Source organism: Dendrobates tinctorius, unplaced genomic scaffold (genome assembly GCF_039654945.1).
Source record: "Dendrobates tinctorius isolate UK_male_01 unplaced genomic scaffold, ASM3965494v1 ptg000143l, whole genome shotgun sequence".
Taxonomy (NCBI): domain Eukaryota; kingdom Metazoa; phylum Chordata; class Amphibia; order Anura; family Dendrobatidae; genus Dendrobates; species Dendrobates tinctorius.
This window is the reverse complement of record NW_027361810.1, coordinates 44114920-44139150: the sequence shown is the minus strand read 5'-3', so window position 1 is coordinate 44139150 and position 24231 is coordinate 44114920. Positions and strand designations below refer to the sequence as shown.

At 44.2% G+C, this 24231-nt stretch overlaps 1 protein-coding gene across 3 annotated transcripts in view; it reads right to left on the bottom strand.

The window, feature by feature from the left end:
• Window positions 1-24231, bottom strand: part of HAT1 (histone acetyltransferase 1) — a 104329-nt gene that overhangs the window by 76144 nt on the left and 3954 nt on the right. For all 3 annotated transcript variants that reach the window (XM_073545876.1, XM_073545877.1, XM_073545878.1), the window contains exons 2-4: window positions 13987-14058; window positions 12673-12748; window positions 9943-10063 (exon numbers count right to left, since the gene is read on the bottom strand). In XM_073545876.1, coding sequence (XP_073401977.1) covers window positions 9943-10063; window positions 12673-12748; window positions 13987-14058 — 269 coding nt within the window. The remainder of the gene's footprint in view (window positions 1-9942; window positions 10064-12672; window positions 12749-13986; window positions 14059-24231) is intronic.

Below are 24231 nucleotides of genomic sequence, written 5' to 3'. Positions count from 1 at the left end.
CTTCTCCAAGGAGTCCGGTCTGCATTTAGGCAATTTACTTAGTAGTCCTGCTTCAAATCACATCAACATATAAATCATCAATCCTCTTGCAGTCTAATATAAGGCAGTATTATTTACCCAAGATGCTAAGTTGAGCCATTTACATGGAACTTGTAAGCCAAAACCATTATGTGGTTACACTAATGTGGCACCCAGGAGTCCGGTTGCCATAGTGGCATTGCCTCCTTCACAGGGAGTAATGTCATGCCTGGAAAGCAAGGAGGGGTCCCCTTACCAGGTGTCAGTAGGAGATAAGTCGAGCAGAACCTGGGGAGCGGAGCTATGTTTAAACTCACCCCCGAGCTGAGCGCTAGGAACCGGATACCGGAGTCCATGGTTGCGCGGGTACTGAAGTCCAGGCAGCTAAATCCGGAAGGCAAGGGACTGCAGATCTCCTGGCCCGATCTAATACCCGGCGGCACAGCAACATACCAGAGCCTGGAGCTGACACAAAGGAGCGGCACCTGTGATAGACTGGAGCTGCCTGTCATGAGGGCAACGGTTTGTTTTTAAAACAGAGAGAGAGAGGCAGCAGAAGGATGAGCTGTTAGGCAGCAGGGAAAAAAAAGGAGGACAGCACAGAAGAAAGGCGTCCATTAAGAATGGAAGATATGCTTGTACAAATGATCGGTGAGATTGACTCCACTGACATAATGGAACCAGTCAACGTCCCTTCCAGTCTTATGCAATTTTAACAAAGAATAGCATTTCATGTTGTGCTATACTTGCAATCAAGAATTTCAAAAACCCAAAAGTAGCCTCTAAAAATAAAAAAAACAAAACTGGGGAAAAAAAATATAGACTTTGGGCTATATTTACACCTAAGACATAGTAAACTATTTTGTGCCAAATGACACAAAAAAAAAAAAAAAAAAAAAAAAAAATTAAAAAAAATAAAATAAAATGGGGGCATTAAACAGGTGCAATCCTACTTTGGTGACAAAGGGAATATATTAGAATTATAGAATAGAGGAAGGAGTAAAAAATATATAAAAAGGTTAAAATAAATAATAAAGTGTCCCTAAAAGCTTGTTAAAATAGAATTTTACATAAAAAAAAAAAATTCACTTTGCATTTAGGAAAACTGGAGAGCAAGTCAAGTTCTCCCATTTAGGATTACAAGGAATTACAAGTTCAAAAAACAGTTGTTTTTATGCAGATTTCTAACAATAAAAGGAGGAAATCCTCTCAGACAAATGGTAATCAGAGATTAGACGTAAGCTTGTTAAACAAGCGCCGTCTCCCCATGGACTGTCAGCTGAGCAGACTCCATATTACTTTTCAAATCCCCTAGGGCCACTCGAATGAATACATTTTACTACTTATCTTAAACCATGAATATTTGATGAACTTCCACAATAACATATTACTGCATCTCACCAGGCAATAAAACATAATGAATTGGTCTCAACTTATCGTGGCCCCCTTCAATGCAGTCCCTAAAAGCCTAGCTAGCAGCCTATGGAACAAAAACAAAAAGGAGCTTGCACCCCATTCAGGGACTTTCTGTTCTCACTGAGTATGGGAGGGCAACTACACAATGGATCCAGGTTTTTACTCAATGGAGTCTACGTGGCGTTTGGCTGAAATGTTTGTATTGTATCTATTTCCACGAGGGCTGACACAAGAACACTCTGTGTTCACTCGCTACGAAACCCTTTCACACCGTTTACATGCATGATGAGTATTAGTTCAAAACCCACACTCTCGCTGCTCGCCATTCAATCGGGGAAATTAAGACGCTTAGGACAAAATACGCTACAAAAGGCTAATACAACATGCTACTAATTCCTGTCCTTCAACCATTATCCCCCTTAGTTGAGGCAATGCACCTGCAGATGAATGGCACTTAGATCGGCATTCAGCTACCCCTGTAAGTTACTGGCGGAGAAAGGAGACATACGCTTTGCCTTTGCTAACTCCAGACCATTTAATTATTGCAGAAGTGGGAACAATAACCGGCTAACCGATGACCCCGGACTACTACTTATGTGCGAACATTTCCAACACAATCAATTTGCTTTCTTTATTTGACCAATCTGACCAAAGTGCATTGATGTAATGATATCACACAAACTAGTGGCCACTGTAGCATTCTTCAGTAGTGCGATCAGATCAATTATTGGGCACTTTTCTTACACTTCCAAAGAGTTTGTTCCTTGTTAGAAAACTCCCTGGCAAGTACAATGGCTCCTCCGAATCATCAAGAATGATACAGTATACTGTATGCCAGTCTTGATGGAAGAGTATGTTGGGAGTAAGGTGTAGTAAAGTCAGTAAGAGGTGCACCCCTTTCAGCTGTAAATAATGTACTCCATGAGTAGGTTCTTTAGAAGGACGTAGATCTGAGGATTTATTCTGACGGAATATAGGCTGAACTGGATATGGACAAATGTCTTTTTTTGGCCTTGTTAAGTATGTTACTATGAGTACACATCCATCTTAAGTTATGCAAGTGATGATGACGTTGTCGGCCGCGCTCGTATATGACCTCTCATAAAAAAAAAAAAAAAAAAGTGGAGTTGATCAGATAATAGTCAACATATTTGAGCAACTAGGACCATCGTCAATACGAAATTGCTGAATTGGGGCCAAAATATCTAGTAAATGGAAATGTAGCCATAAAAAGAAATCAGATTGTTTAGTCAAATGATGAATGTGCAACATTGCATTCGGGAAAAGGCAAAACTTCTCAATTATTCATAGACATCTGACAAACTGCAAATTAGTGCAAATTAACCAGTTAAAGAATCACTTTCACCCAGAAAAAAATTAAGTTGAATAAAATGATACATTGATATCTGCGATCCAATGTTTTATTCCAGAGAAATCCACGTTTTTCTTAATATGTAAATGAGTGGTTAAGATCTATAGGCCAGACATAGATCTCCCTGAGGATCTGCCTCCAGAACTTATTTTAAATAAGAGGGGCGTTACCAGTGCCAGACATGTAGATTAGGAGCACAGACTGTCAGTCATTACACGTTTCACAGTGTTAATGACACTCGTCTTGGAAAAAAAAAAGCTCTGGAGACAAATTCTCAAGGAGATCCACCCATGTTCAGGCAATAGATCTTAACAGCTCATTTACATATTAAGAAAAATTTCTCTGGAATAAGATAACAGATCGCAGATATCATGATATTGTCATGATCCCAGTGCAGGTTTTGACCTGCACGTCAGGGGTTAATGTCTTGAGCTCAGTGCAGGCTTTGACCTGCACACCTGGGGGTTAATTATTGTGGCCTCTCTTTGGTTCAGGCAGAGCTTTTTATTGCCCTGAGATACTCCAATCCCTGTCAGTTATACTTTTGCCTTTGGGCGAGTGTTGTGACCCCTGTGTGCCTGATCGTTGTCTTATAGCTTGCTTATAAAGTTCTGATCCGGTTCTGTCCCCCGTTGTTAGTTTGCCTGTTGATCCTGTACTGTATATCTGCTTCTCTGGTTTCTGACATCTTGGCTACGTCTTGACTATCCGTTCTGTCTTGCCCTTTGGGAATTGTTGTGCTATCTTGTGCTTTGACCCCGGCCTGATCTGGTTTATTTCCCTGTCTATACCTATTAGTAACTTTGTTCCGTAGTTACCATTTTAGGAGATTTCCTGCAGCTCCTAACTCTCGGGAGTTTAGGCCACGCCCCGAGCAGTCACATGCTTCAGGTCCTGTGGGTAAGAAGCACGCATCTTCTCTGCTGCTGCCCGCTCCACACAGGTATCTCTGAGCACAGGTTGTCTTACTCAGGACACGCGCACTGGCTCAGTGAGCAAGTGCAGTGCGGTGTTCCTGACATTATAACTGACCGTGAACTTTTTTTTTTCTCTCCTCACTTCTGCAGCATGGACCCAATGCATGCCTTATCTGAGCAGGTGAAATGCTTGACTCAGTCGCAGCAGAAGCTAAGTTTGGAACACCAAGCTCTGGCCCAGTCCCAACGGCAGGTTGCGGACTCGGTTCAGGGGGTGCTTTCCGCAGGCGGGGAAGAGAGATGTCATTTTAGTCCCACCTGAATCCCCGGTTAAGTTACCAGATACGCTTGCTGGTGACAAAAATGAATTTAGAGCATTTAAAGAGGGCTTTATGCTCTTTCTCCTTGAGACCCCGCTCCTCTGGGGATGAGAAACAGAGGGTGGGGGTGGTTATGTCCCTGCTTAGGGGGTCCCCACAAGCCTGGGCATTTTCGCTTTCCTCTTCTACCCCTGAGAGAATGTCTGGGGATGCGTTTTTTGAAGCCTTAGGGCTTATTTATGATGAGCCTGATAGAGTGCGTTTAGCTGAGGACAAGATGATGAGTGTCTGGCATGGGAAGCACTCGGCCGAGTGGTTCTGTTCTGAATTTAGGCGTTGGGCAGCTGAGGTTTCTTGGAGTGATGCTGCCCTTCGGGGGCTGTTCCGTAGAGGCCTGTGTGAACGTCTGAAGGATACCCTGGCACTTCATCCTCCACCTGACTCCCTGGAGGATGCCATGACCCAAGCGGTCTGGATCGCAGACTGTGGGCTAGAGGCGTTATGCAACTGGAAACATCATTATTCTCCAGTGGAGATGAGACCCGGACTCTTCCTGTGGCTATGGAGGTGAGCGCTGTCACCTGTGAGGAAAAGGAAAGACGACGCCGGGAGAAGCAGTTGTGCTTCTATTGTGGGGAATCTGAAAGAAGGACTGCCCCTCCTGTCCTTCATCCTCCAAGGTGGCGGGAAACGACTAGGTCTGGGCAGTAGTCTAGGAGGCTACCCAGACAGACCTTCAGGTACCTTTTCCCTCACTTGCAAAGATTATGCTTCGGGTGGAACTGGAACTTGGTGATGGTCCTGTTCAGACTACCGCCTTTGTTGACTGTGGCTCTGCTGTTAACCTGATTGATGCCCAGATTATGACTCTTAATAAGATAGGGACAGTCAGACTTCAGGATCCTGTTAAACTTGTGGCAATTGACTCGTCCTCTCTTACCCGGGACGGTATCTGTTTCAGGTCTGAACTTTTTTCTCTGAAAGTGGGTCCCACTCATGTGGAAAAACTAAGTTGTCTTGTGCTAGATAACTGGGGATGCCTTGGCTTCAACGCCATAATCCTACCATTGATTGGGTGACGGGGGAGATCACTCAATGGGGATTTAAAGATGTGTTGTAACCTGGGGCCTTTTGTTAACTCTGATAAAACCGTATCTGTGTCGTCTGTCGGTCTGGAAGGTATTCCGGAGTACCTGAAGGATTTCGAAGACGTATTTTCCGAAAGCGAGGCTGAGGCGCTGCCACCACATACACCCTACGATTGTGCCATTGATTTAGTACCCGGAGCCAAGTTACCTATGGCTCGATTGTTCAATTTGTCCGGGCCTGAGCGCCAAGCCATGAAGGAGTACATAGCTGAGAGTCTCCGCAAAGGGCATATCAGGCCTTCTGCGTCACCCGTGGCAGCAGGATTCTTCTTTGTGAAGAAAGATGGTGGTTTGCGGCCGTGCCTCGACTTTCGGGAACTTAACAAGATAACGGTTAGGAACACATAGGTTAGGTTAGGTTACATAGGTCTGGGATGAGGGGAAGTGGATAACACTTCCCCTCATCCCAGACCTATGTAACCAGTTATCTGGGGCCCAATGGTTCTCCAAATTAGATCTCTGGGGGGCCTACAACCTGATAAGGGTTCAGGAAGGGGACGAGTAGAAAACTGCGTTCCTCACATCTGAGGGACTCTTTGAAAACCTGGTTATGCCCTTTGGGTTAACTAATGCCCCCGCTATTTTCCAGAACTTTATCAATGTTGTGTTTTCTGACCTGATAGGCCGTTTTGTTGTAATTTATTTGAATGACATTTTGGTGTATTCCCCGGACAGTCAGTCTCACTTACAACATCTACAGACAGTACTCCAGAGACTCAGGGAGAACCACCTGTTTGCTAAATTGGAAAAATGTTCGTTTTTCGTACAGGAACTGTCTTTTTGGAGGCTAATTGTATCTTGTGAGGGGTTTCGTATGGACCCTAAGAAGGTGCTGGCGATCGCAGACTGGGTTCAGCCTCATGATCTCAAGGGGCTCCAGCGCTTCTTGGGATTTGCAAACTATTACCAGAGATTCATTAAAGGTTTCTCTCAAGTGGTTAAACCACTCAGAGATCTTACCCAGAAGGGGGCTGATGTAAAAAATTGGTCGGAACTCGCTAAGGAGTCCTTCTCAGCTCTTAAGAAATGTTTCAAGTCCTCCCCGGTGTTGGTCCAGCCAGACCCGTCCAAACTATTTATTGTGGAGGTGGATGCTTCTGAAGTAGGGGTGGGGGCAGTGTTGTCCCAAGGTCCGGCCACCCTTACTAATCTCAAACCCTGTGCCTTCTTCTCCAAGAAGTTCTCATCCTCCGAGAGAAATTATGATGTAGGCAATAGAGAACTTCTTGCGGTCAAGCTGGCATTCAAAGAATGGAGGCACTTTTTGGAAGGGGCAGCTCACCCTATCACTGTTATCACGGATCACAAAAATTTGGCATACCCTGAATCTGCTAAGAGGCTTACTCCTAGACAAGCCTGTTGGTCACTTTTTTTCACGCTTTCAATTCTCCATTACTTTTCGACCAGGGTCCAAAAATGTTAAAGCGGATGCCCTGTCCAGAAGTTTTGACCCGGTGTCTACCCCCGAGCCGCCGTCCTCCATTCTTCCCCCAGGGGTGGTAGTGGCGGGGGTCTCAGAGTTGGAACAAGAAATTTTAAGGCCTCAGTTCCTAGCTCCGACGATCAGGCCAAGGGATAAATTGTTCCGGATTTATTGCGGCCTAGACTTCTGCAAGAGTTTCATGAGTCTAGGCTGAGTGCTCATCCCGGTATCATAGCCACTAGAGAGGCAGTAGCCAGGATTTTTTGGTGGCCTTCACTGGGGTCCGATATCAAGAAATTCATTGCTGCTTGTGGAGTTTGTGCCCGTTCCAAAAGCTCGCATAACCAGCCAGCTGGGGAACTCATACCTTTACCGGTTCCTGATAAAATCCATGGAGAGATGAGTCCATGGCCTATTACCGGTCTTCCACCTTGCAGGGGCAATACCGTGATCTGGGTGGTGGTGGATAGGTTTTCAAAACAAGCCCATTTCATTCCCTTGGCAGCACTACCCTCAGCAGAAACATTGTTAAGGTTGTTCGTGTAGCATGTGGTACGATTGCATGGGGTACCCCTGAATGTGGTGTCTGACAGAGGTGTGCAGTTTGTGGCCAAATTTTGGAGGGTATTCTGTATGAAATTGGACATCTCACTCTCCTTCTCGTCGGCATATCACCCGGAGAGTAATGGTCAGACGGAATGCACCAATCAATCCCTGGAACAAATTCTCAGGTGTCTGACCTCCGCCAGACAGGAGGATTGGTGTGATGCGAATTCCGCCAACGGTAACGCTTTTAACAACCGGGTCAGTCAGTCCACCAACATGTCCCCATTCCTAATCAATTATGGGTTTAATCCTCATTTTGGGGAGTTTTCACGGGTGGATTCCGGTTGTCCAGGGGCAGAGGGGTCAGTGCAATGGTTAAAAAACCTCTGGGCTGAAGTCCAGAGTAATATCTCTCGGGCCCAGGGGAGGTACAAATAATTTGCTGACAAAAAGAGGGCCCCGGGACACGTTTCAACTTGAAGGTACCGTCAGCTAAATTGGGACCAAAGTTCATTGGTCCGTACGAGATTGTGGAGATAGTCAACCCGGTGGCATATAGGTTGCGTCTCCCCGTCTCCTTAAAGATATCCAATGTGTTGAATAAATCTCTGTTGAAACCCGTGGGGTCTGTCAAGGAGGACTCCGAGTCTTTTGTTCCTCCAGTGTTGGTGGAGGATCACTTGGAGTATGAGGTTGGATATATTGTGGTCTCTCGGTGGGTGTGCCGCTCTTTGCAGTACCTGGTCCACTGGAAGGGATATGGACCGGAGGATCGCTCGTGGGTCCCTGCTCACTCTGTACATGCAGATCGCCTGGTTCGGGCTTTCCATGCCAAGTACCCAGGGAAGCCTGGGGGTCCAGAGGCCCCCCGTTGAGAGGGGGGTACTGTCATGATGCCAGTGCAGGTTTTGACCTGCACGTCAGTGGTTAATGTCTTGAGCTCAGTGCAGGCTTTGACCTGCACACCTGGGGTTAATTATTGTGGCCTCTCTTTGGTTCAGGCAGAGCTTTTTATTGCCGAGATACTCCAATCCCGGTCAGTTATACTTTTGCCTTTGGCCGAGTGTTGTGACCCCTGTGTGCCTGTTCGTTGTCTTATAGCTTGCTTATATGGTTCTGATCCGGTTCTGTCCCCCGTTGTGAGTTTGCCTGTTGATTCTGTACTGTATGTCTGCTTCTCTGGTTTCTGACTTCTTGGCTACGTCTTAACTATCCGTTCTGTCTTGTCCTTTGGTAATTGTCGTGCTATCTTGTGCTTTGACCCCGGCCTGATCTGGTTTATTTCCCTGTCTATGCCTCGTATTAGTAACTTTGTTCCGTAGTTACCATTTTAGGAGTTTTCCTGCAGCTAACTCTCGGGAGTTTAGGCCACGCCCCCAGCAGTCACATGCTTCAGGTCCTGTGGGTCTGAAGCACACATCTTCTCTGCTGCTGCCTGCTCCACAGGTATCTCTGAGCACAGGTTGTCTTACTCAGGACACGCGCACTGGCTCAGTGAGCAAGTGCAGTGCGGTGTTCCTGACAAGTATCATTTTATTCAGCTTCCTATGACCTGCGTGACCAAATAGATGGGTCAGGAGGGCTCATCCTACAGACAGATTCCTTTCAACAGAGCAGATTTGCCCAGAAATTAGAGATGCAGTGCAAAAAACGCATTAAACAATAGCCTTTTTCGTCCCTTGATGGACAAACAAAAAAATGAAAAGAGCAATAAAACCATGTAAAAATAAGTTATATAAAAGACTATTCTGACCAACTGTGCACACAAAACATAGAAACTTTTAAACTGAGCGATGATATACCGAATATACTCGAGTATAAGCCGAGATTTTCAGCTCAATTTTTTAGGCTGAAAGTGCCTCTCGGCTTATACTCGAGTCATTGTCCCAGGGGGTAGGCAGGGGGAGGGGGAGCGGCAGAAGCCGGCGGCTGTCAGATCATACTCATCCCCTCCAGGAGCGGTCTCTGCACTTCCCTGCTTCTCAGATGGTCTCCGGCGCTGCAGTTCGTCCTGTATTCAGTGGTTACGTGGTACCACTCACTAAAGTAATGAATATGCACTTCACTCCACTCCCATAGGCATGGAGCGCATATTCATTACTTTACTGAGCGGTACCACGTGACCACTGAAAGGGACTGCCGGGCCAGAGACCATCGGAGAAGCAAGCAGTGCAGAGACCGTACCAGGAGGGGGTGAGTATGACAGGGAGGACGGGGGAGCCATGCGATATTCACCTGTCCCCGTTCCACGTCCTCTGGCTGTGACGTTCAGGTCAGAGGGCGCGATGACGTGTTTAGTGCGGGCCCTCTGCCTGAACGCAACTGCAGAGATCCGGAAGACAAGAGTGGTGCGCGGCGGTGGAACAGGTGAATCTTATGGGGCCATTATTAACCTTTGTGCAGCATTATATGGGGCATATTTTTGTATGGAGCATCTTATGGGGCCCATCATGAACGGTATGGAGCATTATATGGGGCTCCTGATTCAATATGGATATTCAAAAACATTTAACCTACTGATGTCTCAATTTTACTTTTATTGGTATCTATTTTTATTTTTAAAATTTACCAGTAGCTGCAGCATTTCCCACCGACTCGACTTATACTCGAGTCAATAAGTTTTCCCAGTTTTTGTGGCAAAATTAGGGGCCTCGGCTTATACTCGAGTATACATGGGGTACTTCAATATCTGATTATCGTGTACCAGTGACTATATAAAAACATTTCTAATTAGAAATATTAATATTAAAGTAAAGAACGAAAAAAAACCAGCACCACTTACTTGGACCTCTTCAAACTTTTCATCGACTTTGGAGGTGTAATGGATACGGAACATGGTGGATAAGTTTCCAGCGCTGTAGTAAAGTAAAATCTGCAAACCCTTATATCCGAAAGCCACCTCACTGACATGACAAAAGAAAAAAAAAAAAAAATATAATGTTTACAGGAATTCCAGAACATTTACTCATTAGTATATACTAGATCAATATGCAATAACTAAAATAAGGGATAGAAAATGTTTTAATCTCGTTACCCTAAGACAATTTCCATTTTTTTTTCCTCCACTTCTTCCCAGAGACATAAAAAAAAGTTATTTTTCAGTCAATATGGTCGTGTGAGTTGTACTTTTGAATGGCACGACTGATTTTACCATATAATGTATTTGAAAACAAAAAAATTCCAAGTGAGGTGAAATTGCAAAAAAGTGCAATTCCACAATCCTTTTTTATTTACCAATTTCACTAAATGCTAAAACTGACCTGCCATTAGGATTCCCCAGGCCAATACGAATATGCATATACCAAACATGAATCCGTATATACTCGAGTATAAGCCAACCCCCCTAATTTTGCCACAAAAAACTGGGAAAACTTAATGACTCGTGTATAAGCCGAGGGTGCACAGTGAGCGGCCCCAGTTATCGATGCACAGTGAGCGGCCCCAGCTTTGCTGCACAGTGAGCGGCCCCAGCTTTGCTGCACAGTGAGCGGCCCCAGCTTTGCTGCACAGTGAGCGGCCCCAGTTTTGCTGCACAGTGAGCGGCCCCAGTTTTGCTGCACAGTGAGCGGCCCCAGTTTTGCTGCACAGTGAGCGGCCCCAGTTTTGCTGCACAGTGAGTGGCCCCAGTTTTGCTGCACAGTGAGTGGCCCCAGTTTTGCTGCACAGTGAGTGGCCCCAGTTTTGCTGCACAGTGAGTGGCCCCAGTTTTGCTGCACAGTGAGTGGCCCCAGTTTTGCTGCACAGTGAGTGGCCCCAGCTTTGCTGCACAGTGAGTGGCCCCAGTTATCATGCACAGTGAGTGGCCCCAGCTTTGCTGCACAGTGAGTGGCCCCAGCTTTGCTGCACAGTGAGTGGCCCCAGCTTTGCTGCACAGTGAGTGGCCCCAGCTTTGCTGCACAGTGAGTGGCCCCAGCTTTGCTGCACAGTGAGTGGCCCCAGCTTTGCTGCACAGTGAGTGGCCCCAGCTTTGCTGCACAGTGAGTGGCCCCATCAAGTTGCTGCTGCCTCCCTTAAAAAAAAAAAAAAAACCTGTATACTCACCTCAGTCGCTGCCCCCTGCTCATCAGCGTTGCGCTCTGCAGTGACTGTGCTGGCAGAGAACGATAGCGCTCTCTGACCTGAATGTCACTGCAGAGGACGCAAGACAGCAGAGCGCAGGGACAGGTGAATATACCCCCCAACCCCCCGTTCATACTCACCGGGTCCTGGCGCTCGTCTCTGCAGCTCCCCAGCTTGTTCCATGTTGTCGGCGCTGCTCTCTTCCTGGTTCAGCGGTCACGTGGTACCCGCTCATTAAATATGCGCACCCCCGCTGACACCCCCGCTCCCCCTCCCCCACCGATCCCCCCCGGTATATGACTCGTGTATAAGCCGAGAGGGGGACTTTCAGCCCAAAAAAATTGGCTGAAAATCTCGGCTTATACACGAGTATATACGGTAGATTATTTTCTAATAGAGTGGCAGAAAAAAAATTTTAAGAAAAAAAACGTAAAATCACTTATTTCGCCATTTTCCGAGACCGTAGCGTCTCCATTTTTGTGATCTGGGGCCAGGTGAGGGCTTGTTTTTTTGTGCCAAGCTGATGGTTTTATTGATATTGTTTTGGAGTACACACAATGTATTGATTGTCTTATTGCAATGTTGTGGCAGCCAAAAAAAAAAAAAAAAAAAAAATAGTACTTCTAGCGTTTACATTTCTTTTCTCATTGCAGTTTACCGATCAGATTAATTTACTTTATATTTTGATAGATTGGAAATTTTTTAACTTAAAAAAAAACAAAACACGTTTGGTATCAAATTGTTTTATTTTCAATGGGGCAAAATGGGGCAATTTGAACTTGTGTTTTTTCAGATCTTAAAACTTTTTTCCCCTTTTTTGACGGTATTTAATAGTCCCCCTAAAGAGATTTGAAGCTGCGATTGTCCGATCGCTTGTGCTATACATAGCAGGGCTTCAGCACTGTTATGTGTAGCAGAAATCACAATCTCCTAAAAATATGTCAGCCACGGCCTGGCGTTCATAGGAAATTCACAATGACAGGCATGGGGGTCTTCAGCAGACCCCTGGCTGTCATGACAACCCATCGGCGCCCCGCGATCACGTGACTGGGCACTGAAGGGCGGGTCTTAGGACAAGCTTTCGGCCGGCGAGTGGCAAATGGCGCTGTCAGTGATTGACAGCAGCATTTAACTTGTTAACAGCGGTGGGTGGATCTCTGCTCCAGCAGCGGCTGTTGTAGGCACATCAGATCAGCTGTCATGTGCAGGGAAAGATGCAGGCTCAGCACAGGAGCCCGCATCAAAGGCAGGGACACGATCTTGGATGTAGCTATAAGTCTAAGGTCGCAAAGAGGTTAAAAAGGACACAGAAATTCAAGTGTTTTGTCTACCCATATGCAGGGGAGATGAATATTTAGTTGCACTCACAGAGCAAGCTAGTTGAGTAACTTATTTTTAGCTGTTACTTCTATAACAGAAACTTATTAATCAGGAATCTTTCTATACTACTTACTCATCTCCAAATATCTGGTGACTGAACTCTGGAGTAAATGTTGTACCATCATCATCAATATCATCAGGAAAGCGCACTGGTGTGAAGTAGAAGGTAAAATAAAGTGTTAGAAACAAAAGCGTACTAGAAAAGGTTCTATGAGCGCACACATGTTCACAACTCTTCTAACATTGCCGTCATTCACACAGACTGATTCCATGTTAATGCTTCTGCTTGCTGTCAAAGACTTGAAACATTATCCGAATCTAAAGGCAAAAAACAATCCTGACCCAGTCCTGTTCACATAGCTCTGGTTTCTGAAAATATAATGTAGATAGTAAAGTTGACCAAGAAGATTTGCAGGATCCCGAGTCCAGTGGCCACAATGGTAGTCCATGCCTGACCGGACTATAGTCCTGTGAACTTCCACCTAGTCACTGGCATCCATGACGCCTCTTCCGATTAAAGCAGGATGCAGGCATGTCGCGGCTAGGCCTCCTACTCAGAAGAGCCAGCAGGTAAAAGGAGGTAGGAAGAGCGCAGAATAGGCAAACATGGAGGACCCGCTTGCCTGATCAGGGATTTTTTTGTTCACAGGGAATGGCCAAACTTTATAAAAAACAGTTGCGTGACAAAGTCAGCATCCTTGAAGGGTTACTCCCACCATCGTAGCTGATATAGTGCTTGAAATCATAAGTACTTTTGCAAATGATGCTAATTAAAGTTTGCAGCCATTCTTGAGGTATTAAGACTGGTTTTCAGAGTGTTACCTAGACCACTGCCACCATCTACCATGCATGCCTAGAGCTGAAGCTGGACTGGATTAAGAGGTAATGGCACGCTCCGGCGATCTTGTCAATCCTCAAAACAGTGCTTACAAGATCAATCAAAAAATGCTTGCAAGCACTGTGCATTTTCTGCCATGTAGAAGGAGTGGTCGGTCTCCAAAGCATACAGCCATTAACAAAAGAATATAGTGTTAAAGAGGTTTTCTGATAGAGCGAGAGGTGCGCAGGCTGTCAGGATTCCTGGTGAGGATGTTATTTGCTTAATTCCGGCCACAATCCGATTAGACATGCCAGGCTTGTATCAATACAGCCGAATTGAGAAAAACTAGCGTGTTTAGTCAGCATGTGACCGAATGTATACAATTGTGGTCTCCTGTCAGTCTGCTCTCACATCAATACCTGTGAATCCTGACAGTATGTAAACTACTCGCTGTCAGAATTAAGAAATCTGCAGACTTCTCAGAAGACCAGAAAACCCCTTTAAATTTGCACTGTATTTGTTATTATGGATAGCAAGCATAGCTACCCCTAGACGGTTTATACTCACCCAATTTCAACTTAATGACTTCATTTGTGTTACATTTATACTCAGCCAACTTCTTTTCCATAGTATTGAGACCTAAGACAGAAACATAATAAATTGGTGAGTCATAAAAATGAAAAAATCCATGCACAAGCTGCAGAAACAAAGTAATTCTGATTCATGTAACAAATTATTCAGTCACAGATGTTTCTGCAACATGTGAACAAAGCCTTGTACTTATCACAGGTGTCCTCTATGGAGATAGTGCTCCTTGCGTGACAGCACTCCACTACTGATACTTAGTACTGTGTGTACATGTATATATAAAAAAAAAAAAAAAAAAAAAAAAAAAAAAGAGAATCTGAAAATAAATTATATTCATTAAAAACTTATCCTCAGCATCTCCCTAAGGCAAGGTGCACATTATGTCTGCATTGGAAGGGAGCTGATGGAGCTACCGACTTCAAAATATGAAACTATGGACTATGCTCTCCTTGGACTCCAGATCCACACTATTGAGTGATGACTGTCAACAGCGTAAATGTATTCTGTTCATTGTCAGTGTTCCCCCCCAAAATAGTAATAACACTTAAGTATTTTCTGATTTCATGCAAAGTCTTTTTAAGCGAAAATGAACACGGAGTCTTTTTCAGGAGGATTTCACCTAGAACCCTCCTGAGAAAGTGCTTTTAATAAAAAAGTTTAAAAAAAATGATCATACGCACAGGATTTTCAAAAGAACTTGCTAGTCGTATGTTCTGTCTTTTGTTACTTATTTTTACTGCTTCAAGCTTCGTAAACTGTCAAGAGACTAAAAGAAGAGACCTCACATCCGCTTGGAAGCCGTTATATCTATATATTTCTATATCTACAGTACAGACCGAAAGTTTGGACACACCTTCTCATTCAAAGAGTTTTCTTTATTTTCACGACTATAAAAATTGTAGATTCACTCTGAAGGCATCAAAACTATGAATTAACACGTGGAATTATATCATTAACAAAAAAGTGTGAAACAACTGAAAATGTCATATTCTAGGTTCTTCAAAGTAGCCACTAGAGTTGAGCAACTTTGGTTGGATCGGGTTTCATGAAACAAAATTTGTTTCAGATGAAACTGGTCCGACTAGGGCAAAAAAAAAGTCTAAGTTTCGTCCGAAACCCGACCCCAATGCAAGTCAATGGGGAATAAAAGTCGGCATTGAGCGGATGACATTCATCCACTCAATGCCGACTTTTATTCCCCATTGACTTGCATTGGGGTCGTGTTTCAGACGAAACTCCGACTTTTTTTGCCCTAGTCGGACCAGTTTCATCTGAAACAAATTTTGTTTCATGAAACCCGATCCGACCAAAGTCGCTCAACTCTGGTAGCCACCTTTTGCTTTGATTACTGCTTTGCACACTCTTGGCATTCTCTTAATGAGATTCAAGAGGTAGTCACCGGAAATGGTCTTCCAACAGTCTTGATGGAGTTCCCAGAGATGCTTAGCACTTGTTGGCCCTTTTGACTTCACTCTGTGGTCCAGCTCACCCCAAACCATCTCGACTGGGTTCAGGTCTGGTGACTGTGGAGGCCAGTTCATCTGGCGTAGCACCCCATCACTCTCCTTCTTGGTCAAATAGCCCTTACACAGCCTGGAGGTGTGTTTGGAGTCCATCCGTTCATCTTTTCTAGGTGGCACAAAGACACGGTCGTTGGAACCAAAGATCTCAAATTTGGACTCATCAGACCAAAGCACAGATTTCCACTGGTCTAATGTCCATTCCTTGTGTTCTTTAGCCCAAACAAGTCTCTTCTGCTTGTTGCCTGTCCTTAGCAGTGGTTTCCTAGCAGCTATTTTACCATGAAGGCCTGCTGCACAAAGTCTCCTCTTAACAGTTGTTGTAGAGATGTCTGCTGCTAGAACTGTGTGGCATTGACCTGGTCTCCAATCTGAGCTGCTGTTAACCTGCAATTTCTGGATTTCTGGGGCTGGTGACTAGGATGAACTTAACCTCTGCAGCAGAGGTGACTCTTGGTCTTCCTTTCCTGGGGCGGTCCTCATGTGAAACAGTTTCTTTGTAGCGCTTGATGGTTTTTGCCACTGCACTTGGGGACACTTTCAAAGTTTTCCCAATTTTTCGGACTGGCTGACCTTCATTTCTTAAAGTAATGATGGCCACTTGTTTTTTCTTTACTTAGAATTTGTATTATGGCAAGAAAAAAAGCAGCTAACAGTCTATTCAGTAGGATTATCAGCTGTGTATTCACCAGACTTCTGCACAACACAACTGATGGTCCCAACTCCATTTACAAGGCAAGAAATCCCACTTATTAAACCTGACAGGGCACTCCTGTGAAGTGAAAACCATTTCCGGTGACTACCTCTTGAAGCTCATCAAGAGAATGCCAAGGGTGTGCAAAGCAGAAATCAAAGCAAAGGGTGGCTACTTTGAAGAACCTAGAATATAAGACATTTTCAGTTGTTTCACACTTTTTTGTTAATTATATAATTCCACATGTGTTAATTCATAGTTTTGATGCCTTCAGAGTGAATCTACAATTTTCATAGTCATGAAAATAAAGAAAACTCTTTGAATGAGAAGGTGTGTCCAAACTTTTGGTCTGTACTGTAGATATACACATACACACACCCGTGTGAATAATAAATCCACTACAAAAATACGTCAAGACAGAAGCTCCAGTGAAGACACCGCCGGTGTTTTCCTGAAGCGTCTTCTTGTATAAAAAAGATGCGAGTATAAGACATGTGTATATACCCTTATGCAACTTTCCAAAAAGCTTTGAATCATATTTTTCCACGTAATGTGCAAGAAAAGTGGCAGTGCCTTTGTCTTTGCTTTGTATTCTGTACGATATGTCCCATAAGGCGCTAAACTAAATTTGTGATGGATGCTCCAGTTTTATGATTGACATACATATCAAGAAATTATGATGACCATGTATGAAGAAGGTGACATGAGGATAATTTGCGTGAAGTAGGGCCAAATGTAATAACAGAAATGCACCTATTATACTTGGTAAAATTTGAAAAATAAAAAAACGTATTGTTCTTTTAATTTACCATTTTTAAAAATATCCGTTTGCAGTCCATGAATGAAAATATTTGCTTACACAGCTGTACAAACCTAGTTCTACTCAAGTCTCAGAAATGCAAGTATTTGGCACATAATGAGTTAGTTTTCTTTAAGGGGGACCTGTCACCACCCCCCCAGGGCTTTTGTAAGTTAAATCATAGAATCATAGAATCGTAGAGTTGGAAGGGACCTCCTGGGCCATCTGGTCCAACCCCCTGCTCAAAGGAGGATTCGCTAAATCATCCCAGTCAGATGTCTGTCCAGCCTCTGTTTGAAGACTTCCATTGAAGGAGAACTCACCACTTCTCGTGGCAGCCTGTTCCACTCATTGATCACTCTGTCAAAAAGTTTTTCCTAATATCTAATCTGTGTCTCCTCCCATTCAGTTTCATCCCATTGCTTCTAGTCTTTCCTTGTGCAAATGAGAATAAAGTTGATCCTTCTACAATGTGACAGCCCTTTAGATATTTGTAGACAGCTATTAAGAGCCACCTTCAGCAGCACTAAAGGCCCCGTCTCACATAGCGAGATCACTGATATGTCACAGATTTTGTGACGCAACAGCGATCTCGCCACATGTGACACATAGCAGCGACCGCCCCCCCCACCCGCTGGATATCGCTGATCGTGCTCGAATATCCTGGGCCATTTTTTCATCGTCGGCATCCCGCTGGCCAGCATGCATCGCTGTGTTTGATGCCGACGAGCGACCTTGATGGTGACGCAGAACTCAGGCTGGAATCGTTCAGAATAGCTGCTGTGTGACAACGCACCAGCGATCCTTACCAGGTCGTATCGTTGTCTGGATCGCTGGTGCGTCGCTATGTGAAACGGGACCCTAAGGCTGCATTCTGTGAAGGTGGCTCTTCTTTTTCTGACCCCTAGTAACACTGAAATATCGACTTTTATAAGTAGCTCCTCATACCTGTAATGCGTCCCATAGGTATGGTGTGTCCCCCTGTATCAGCCGCCTACCATCCGTCCATCATGCCCCTTGTCTTGTGTCTGGGCGCCGCCCACCATCCCCCTGGTTTGTATGCTGGCGCCTGCGCTGTGACAAGAGTTCTCGGGCATGCGCAGTGCGCGCCGCCCGAGAACCAGCATCAGGCTATTGCATCTGCGTGTTGCGGAGGTCCCAGGCCCGCAGTGTGAATACATCATAACACACTGCGGGGCGGGATCTGGGGCCTCCGCAACAGCCTGATGTCGGTTCTCGGGCAGCTCGCACTACGCATGCCCGAGAACTCTTGTCACAGCGCAGGCACCAGCATACAAACCAGGAGGCGGCACACAGGGGGATGGTGCGCGGCGCCCAGACACAAGACAAGCGGCATGATGGACGGATGGTACGCGGCTGATACAGGGGGACACACCATAGCTATGTGACGCATTACAGGTATGAGGACCTATTTATAAAAGTCGATATTTCAGCATTACTAGGGGTCAGAAAAAGAGCCACCTTCACAGAATGCAGCCTTAGGCTGGTTTTACACTAGCGTTAGGAGGCGCAGCGCACGGCCGCAGTACAGCGCCGACCCCTGCCGTGCCCCCTCCGGTCAGCTCCTCCTATGGGCGCATGAAGCTGCATGCGACCTGCGTACCCTATCTTTAGCATTGGGTACGCAGGCCGTGCGCTGGTATGCTTTTGGCAGCGCATGCTCCCTTTAGACGGTGCGCCGAGCGCACCAAAATGCAACACGGTGCGTTTGGCGCACCGTCAAAAGGGTGCATTCGCCGCCAAAAGCATACCAGCGCACGGCCTGTGCACCCAATGCTAAAGATAGAGTACGCAGGTCGCATGCGTCGTCATACGTCCATAGGAGGAGCTGACCGGCGGGGGCGGAACTGCACGGTGGCCGTGCACTGCGCCTCCTAACGCTAGTGTGAAACTAGCCTTAGTGCTGCTGAAGGTGGCTCTTTTACTTAAACTCCCTGAGGGGGTGACAGGTTCCCTTTAAAACCAAGTGGGTGTTATTGGATATTTTTCACTGGCTAATGCAAACTTATCTGATAGGTGTGAGTCATCTGTGCTCTCCTCCCAGCACTTCCTAATAATGCAGGAAAGCTGTAAACTTACATCTCACACACTGAGAAATCTGCTGTAAGCTATGGTGGGGGTGTGCTCTTCTTCCCCTGAGTGTTGCTGCCTGCTTATGATTGGACAGGATCATACAAGAGGAAGAAGTACACACCCCCCGTTAAGAAAAAAAAAAATTTGATTAACACCCGCTTGGACTTTATGAAAATAAATATATAAGGAGCCAATTCGACCTTGTAAATCAAGGTCCCAGAGTCTGGAGGAATAGTGGAGAGGCCACAATCCAAGCTGCTTGAGGTCTAGTGTGAAGTTTCCACAATTAGTGATGGTTTGGGGAGCCATGTCATCTGCTGGTATAGGTCCACTGTGTTTTATCAAGACCAAAGTCAGCGCAGCCATCTACCAGGAAATTTTAGAGTGCTTCCCTCTCCCGACAAGCTTTTTGGAGATGGAAATTTCATTCTCCAGCAGGACTTGGCCCCTGTCCACACTGCCAAAAGTACCAATACCTGGTTTATAAACAACAGTATCACTGTACTTGACTGACCAGCAAACTCGCCTGACCTTAACCCCATAGAGAATCTATGGGGTATTATCAAGAGGAAGATGAGAGATACCAGACCCAACAATGCAGATGAGCTGAAGGCTACTATCAAAGCAACCTGGGATTCCATGACACCTCAGTAGTGCCACAGGCTGATCGCCTCCATGCAACGCCGCATTGATGCAGTAATTAATACCAAAGGAGCCCCCGACCAAGTATTGAGTGCATTTACTGAACATACATTTCAGTAGGCCAACATTTCGTATTTTATCATTTTTTCAAGCTGGTGTTATAAATTATTCTAATTTACTGAGATAATGACTTTTGGGTTTCCATTGGCTGTAAGCCATAATCATCAACATTAACAGAAGTAAACACGTGAAATAGTCCACTCTGTTTGTAATGACTCTATATGCGAGTTTCACCTTTTGTATTGGAGAACTGAAATAAATTAACTTTTTGATGATATTCTAATTTTGTGAGATGCACCTGTAACTTTGACCAAGGTTTCAGACTTTAGTTCGCCTGTAGGGTTTTCCTTGTTCACCATCATCGTTAGAAAAGGACAGGTGATGCAATTTCCCAGCTTTATATAAAGCCAGCCTTCTCTAACCTGGTGCCAAAAAACAGCAGCCATAGGTGGTTCTTTTACGCACCTGCTAGCAAAAAAAAAAAAAGAAACTTGACATATTTGGAGTCTATGAACTTGTAATGAACTGGAGAATCATAATGGCAGGTCAGTTTTAGCTTTTAGTGGACATAGTTAAAAAAAAACAAAAAAAAACCAACAACTGTAGAACTGCACATTTTTACAATTTCACTACACTCGGAATTTTTCTTCCCTTTTTTCAGTACATGATATGTTAAAGCCAATGGTATCGTTCAAAATTACAACTTGTCCTGCAAAAAACAAGCCCTCACATGGCCATATTGACAGAAAAAAAAAAAAAGGTATAGCTCTGGGAAGAAGGGGAGCAAAAAACACAAAAATTGAAATACCCTTGGATTAAAAGGTGATCAGTCTTCTGATTCATGCTGCCGAAATTGGCCAGATCTTATAACTATATTTTCACAGCTAGGCTACAATTTATGAAGCCTGTGGTTTGGGCAGCATAAGATGACAGGATCCCCTTAAAATACAGACTTCTGTCACATCCATGTCAACAAAAATTGTGAAATTCAACCACTCTTTCACTACATGCTCTTCATATATTTGGTTTCTAACAATTATACGTCCTTTATGTGACTCCATATATTCCCAGTGACTGCACCATAGATTGTCTGAAGCTGAAGTTTATTTTTTTTTTTTTTTTTTGGGGGGGGGGGGGGGGGGTAAGGGAGCTTATCTGACACCTCTCACTTTTCAATTGGCAGGTGAGGAGTGCTGCTGATGCTGTAAAGAAGGGGCACAGAACATTTATCAGCAGGTTATGCTGCTGCACGCAACACCCATCAAGTAGCGCCTCGCCTCCCATTGCAGAAATTTTTCTATGACAGCGTCATTTTGACACTTTACAGTGGAATACTTAACGTTTTGCAGCGGTTACACAACAGGTTCTGATCAGATAAAACTTGCAGCCAGTTGCAATAAATGTACAGAGTAGCACATCAATTAGCATACAGTATATAGTGAATCCAAATAGGAATAGTGTACAAGGTTAGACTGAGGCGAGTCACCTTGAGGGTGGGTTCCACATTCATCTCCGACAAAAAAGGTACCGGCGGATACATTTTTCATAGCTTTGCTGTGTAGCTCAGCAGCACATAACACCCTGCATGCCGTGCAGCTTGGGTCTAAGGCTAAAGTTACTGCTGTTCTTGTGGCAGTTTATGTACCAAAGCAAGAAGTGGATCCAGTAGGAAAAGGTGCAAGTCCTTCCTTTATTTCTCATTACTTCTGAATTCACTTTTGACTTAAAAGTAGAAACCAGTAGAATCATAGAATCGTAGCGTTGGAAGGGACCTCCTGGGCCATCTGGTCCAACCCCCTGCTCAAAGCAGGATTCGCTAAATCATCCCAGTCAGATGTCTGCCCAGCCTCTGTTTGAAGACTTCCATTGAAGGAGAACTCACCACTTCTCGTGGCAGCCTGTTCCACTCATTGATCACTCTAACTGTCAAAAAGTTTTTTCTAATATCTAATCTGTGTCTCCTCCCATTCAGTTTCATCCCATTGCTTCTACTCTTTCCTTGTGAAAATGAGAATAAAGTTGATCCTTCTACAATGTGACAGCCCTTTAGATATTTGTAGACAGCTATTAAGTCTCCTCTCAGTCTTCTCTTTTGCAAACTAAACATTCCCAAATCCTGCAACCTTTCCTCATAAGACAGGGTTTGCAGACCGGTCACCATTCTGGTCGCTCTTTTCTGAACTTGCTCCAGTTTGTTGATGTCCTTTTTAAAATGTGGTGCCCAAAACTGGACAATATTCCAGATGAGGTCTGACCAAAGAGGAGTAGAGGGAAATAATGACTTCACGTGATCTAGACTGTATGCTTCTGTTAATACATCCTAGAATTGCATTTGCCTTTTTTGCTGCTGCATCACACTGTTGACTCATATTCAGTCTGTGATCTATTAGTATACCCAAGTCTTTTTCACATGTGCTGTCACTTAGCCCTATTCCTCCCATTCTGTATATGCTTTTTTCATTTTTATTGCCCAGATGTAGTACTTTGCATTTCTCCCTGTTAAAAACCATTCTGTTAGTTGCTGCCCACTTCTCCAGTTTATTTAAATCTTTTTGAATCCTCTCTCTCTCTCTCTTCTCTAGTATTAGCTATCCCTCCTAGCTTTGTGTCATCAGCAAATTTAATCAGTTTACCCTCAATTCCTTCATCTAAATCGTTTATAAAGATGTTGAACAATACAGGGCCCAGGACAGAGCCCTGTGGTACCCCACTTGAGACATTCTTCCAACTGGATGTGCAGCCATTTACGACCACTCTTTGGGTCCGATCACTAAGCCAGTTATGAATCCACCTAACAGTTGCCTTGTCCATTCCATACTTAGTCATTTTTTCAATAAGGATTGTATGAGAGACTTTGTCAAATGCTTTGCTGAAGTCAAGATATACTATATCTACAGCATTTCCTTGATCCACCCAATCAGTGATACCGTCATAGAAGGAAATTAAGTTAGTCTGACATGACTTATTAGTTACAAACCCATGCTGACTCTGTTTAATCACTTCATTCTTATCCAGGTATTGACATACATGTTCTTTAATAATTTGTTCAAAGATCTTTCCTGGTATAGAAGTCAGACTCACCGGCCTATAGTTACCTGGGTCCACCTTCTTCCCCTTTTTGAAGATAGGAACAACATTTGCTCTTCTCCAGTCTTCTGGTACTTCTCCTGTTCTCCAGAATTTTCAAAGATTATGGAGAGGGGTTCAAAAATTTCTTCTGCTATCTCCTTCAGTACTCTGGGGTGTAATTCATCTGGACCTGGAGACTTGAATTCATTTAGGATAGCTAAGTGTTTCCTCACTATCTTTCTGTTTATAGATATCCTGGATTCTTCTATTCCCTTAATAGGACAGTTAATAACAGTTGATGTTACATTTCCTTTCTGAGAGAAAACAGATGCAAAATAGGAATTTAAAAGTTCAGCCTTCTCAACATCCTGTCTTACCATTTCATCATTTTCATCCTGTAAAAATCCTATAGCATCTTTGACTTTTCTTTTACTTTTGACATATCCCCAAAATCCTTTATTATTGCTTTTGACATCTCTTGCAAGCCTCAATTCATTTTCAGCTTTAGATAATCTGATTTGTGCCCTGCAGGTTCTGCAGACAGCATTATATTCTTCTTTAGATATGCCTCCCTCTTTCCATTTTATAAACATTTTTTTCTTCCTTTTTAACATGTGCTTAAGTTCTGTGTTCATCCATCCTGGTTTCCTTAAATGCTTCCTATTATTCCCTCTTTTCGGAATTGTTAACAACTGTGCTTTGAGAATTTCATTTTTCAAGATTTCCCATCCTTCCTGGACATTTTTGTCTTTAAGGATATCCAGCCATTGGATCCCTCCAATTCTCTTTCTGAATCCCTTAAAATCTGCCTTTCTGAAATCTAACCTTGACGTCTGAGTCTTCACAGGTCTTCCGCCTCTAGTTATCCAAAATTCTAAAATAGCATGGTCGCTACCTCCTAGGGTCCCAGCCACTTTTACCTCCTCAACCATTTCCTCCCTGTTTATAAGGATTAGATCCAAGGTAGCAGTTCCCCTTGTTTTCTCCCTTACCTTTTGGAAGATAAAGTTGTCAGCAAGAGAGGATAAGAATTTCCTTGACCTGTTAGTTTTGCCTGAGAGAGATTCCCAACAAATGTCTGGATAGTTGAAATCTCCCATGACAACTATGTCATATTTTTTGGGGAACTTGGCCATTTGATGCATAAAGAGTTCATCCATATCTTCAGCTTGCACAGGCGGCCTGTAGTAAATGCCTACAATGGTGTCCTTTCCATTGTTCTGTCCTTGTATTCTTACCCAAACAGTTTCCACAGAACTCCCAGTCTCTGAAGCTTCAATCTCTGTGCAGATATACGCGTTTCTAACATACAATGCGACACCCCCTCCTCGTTTATCAAGTCTGTT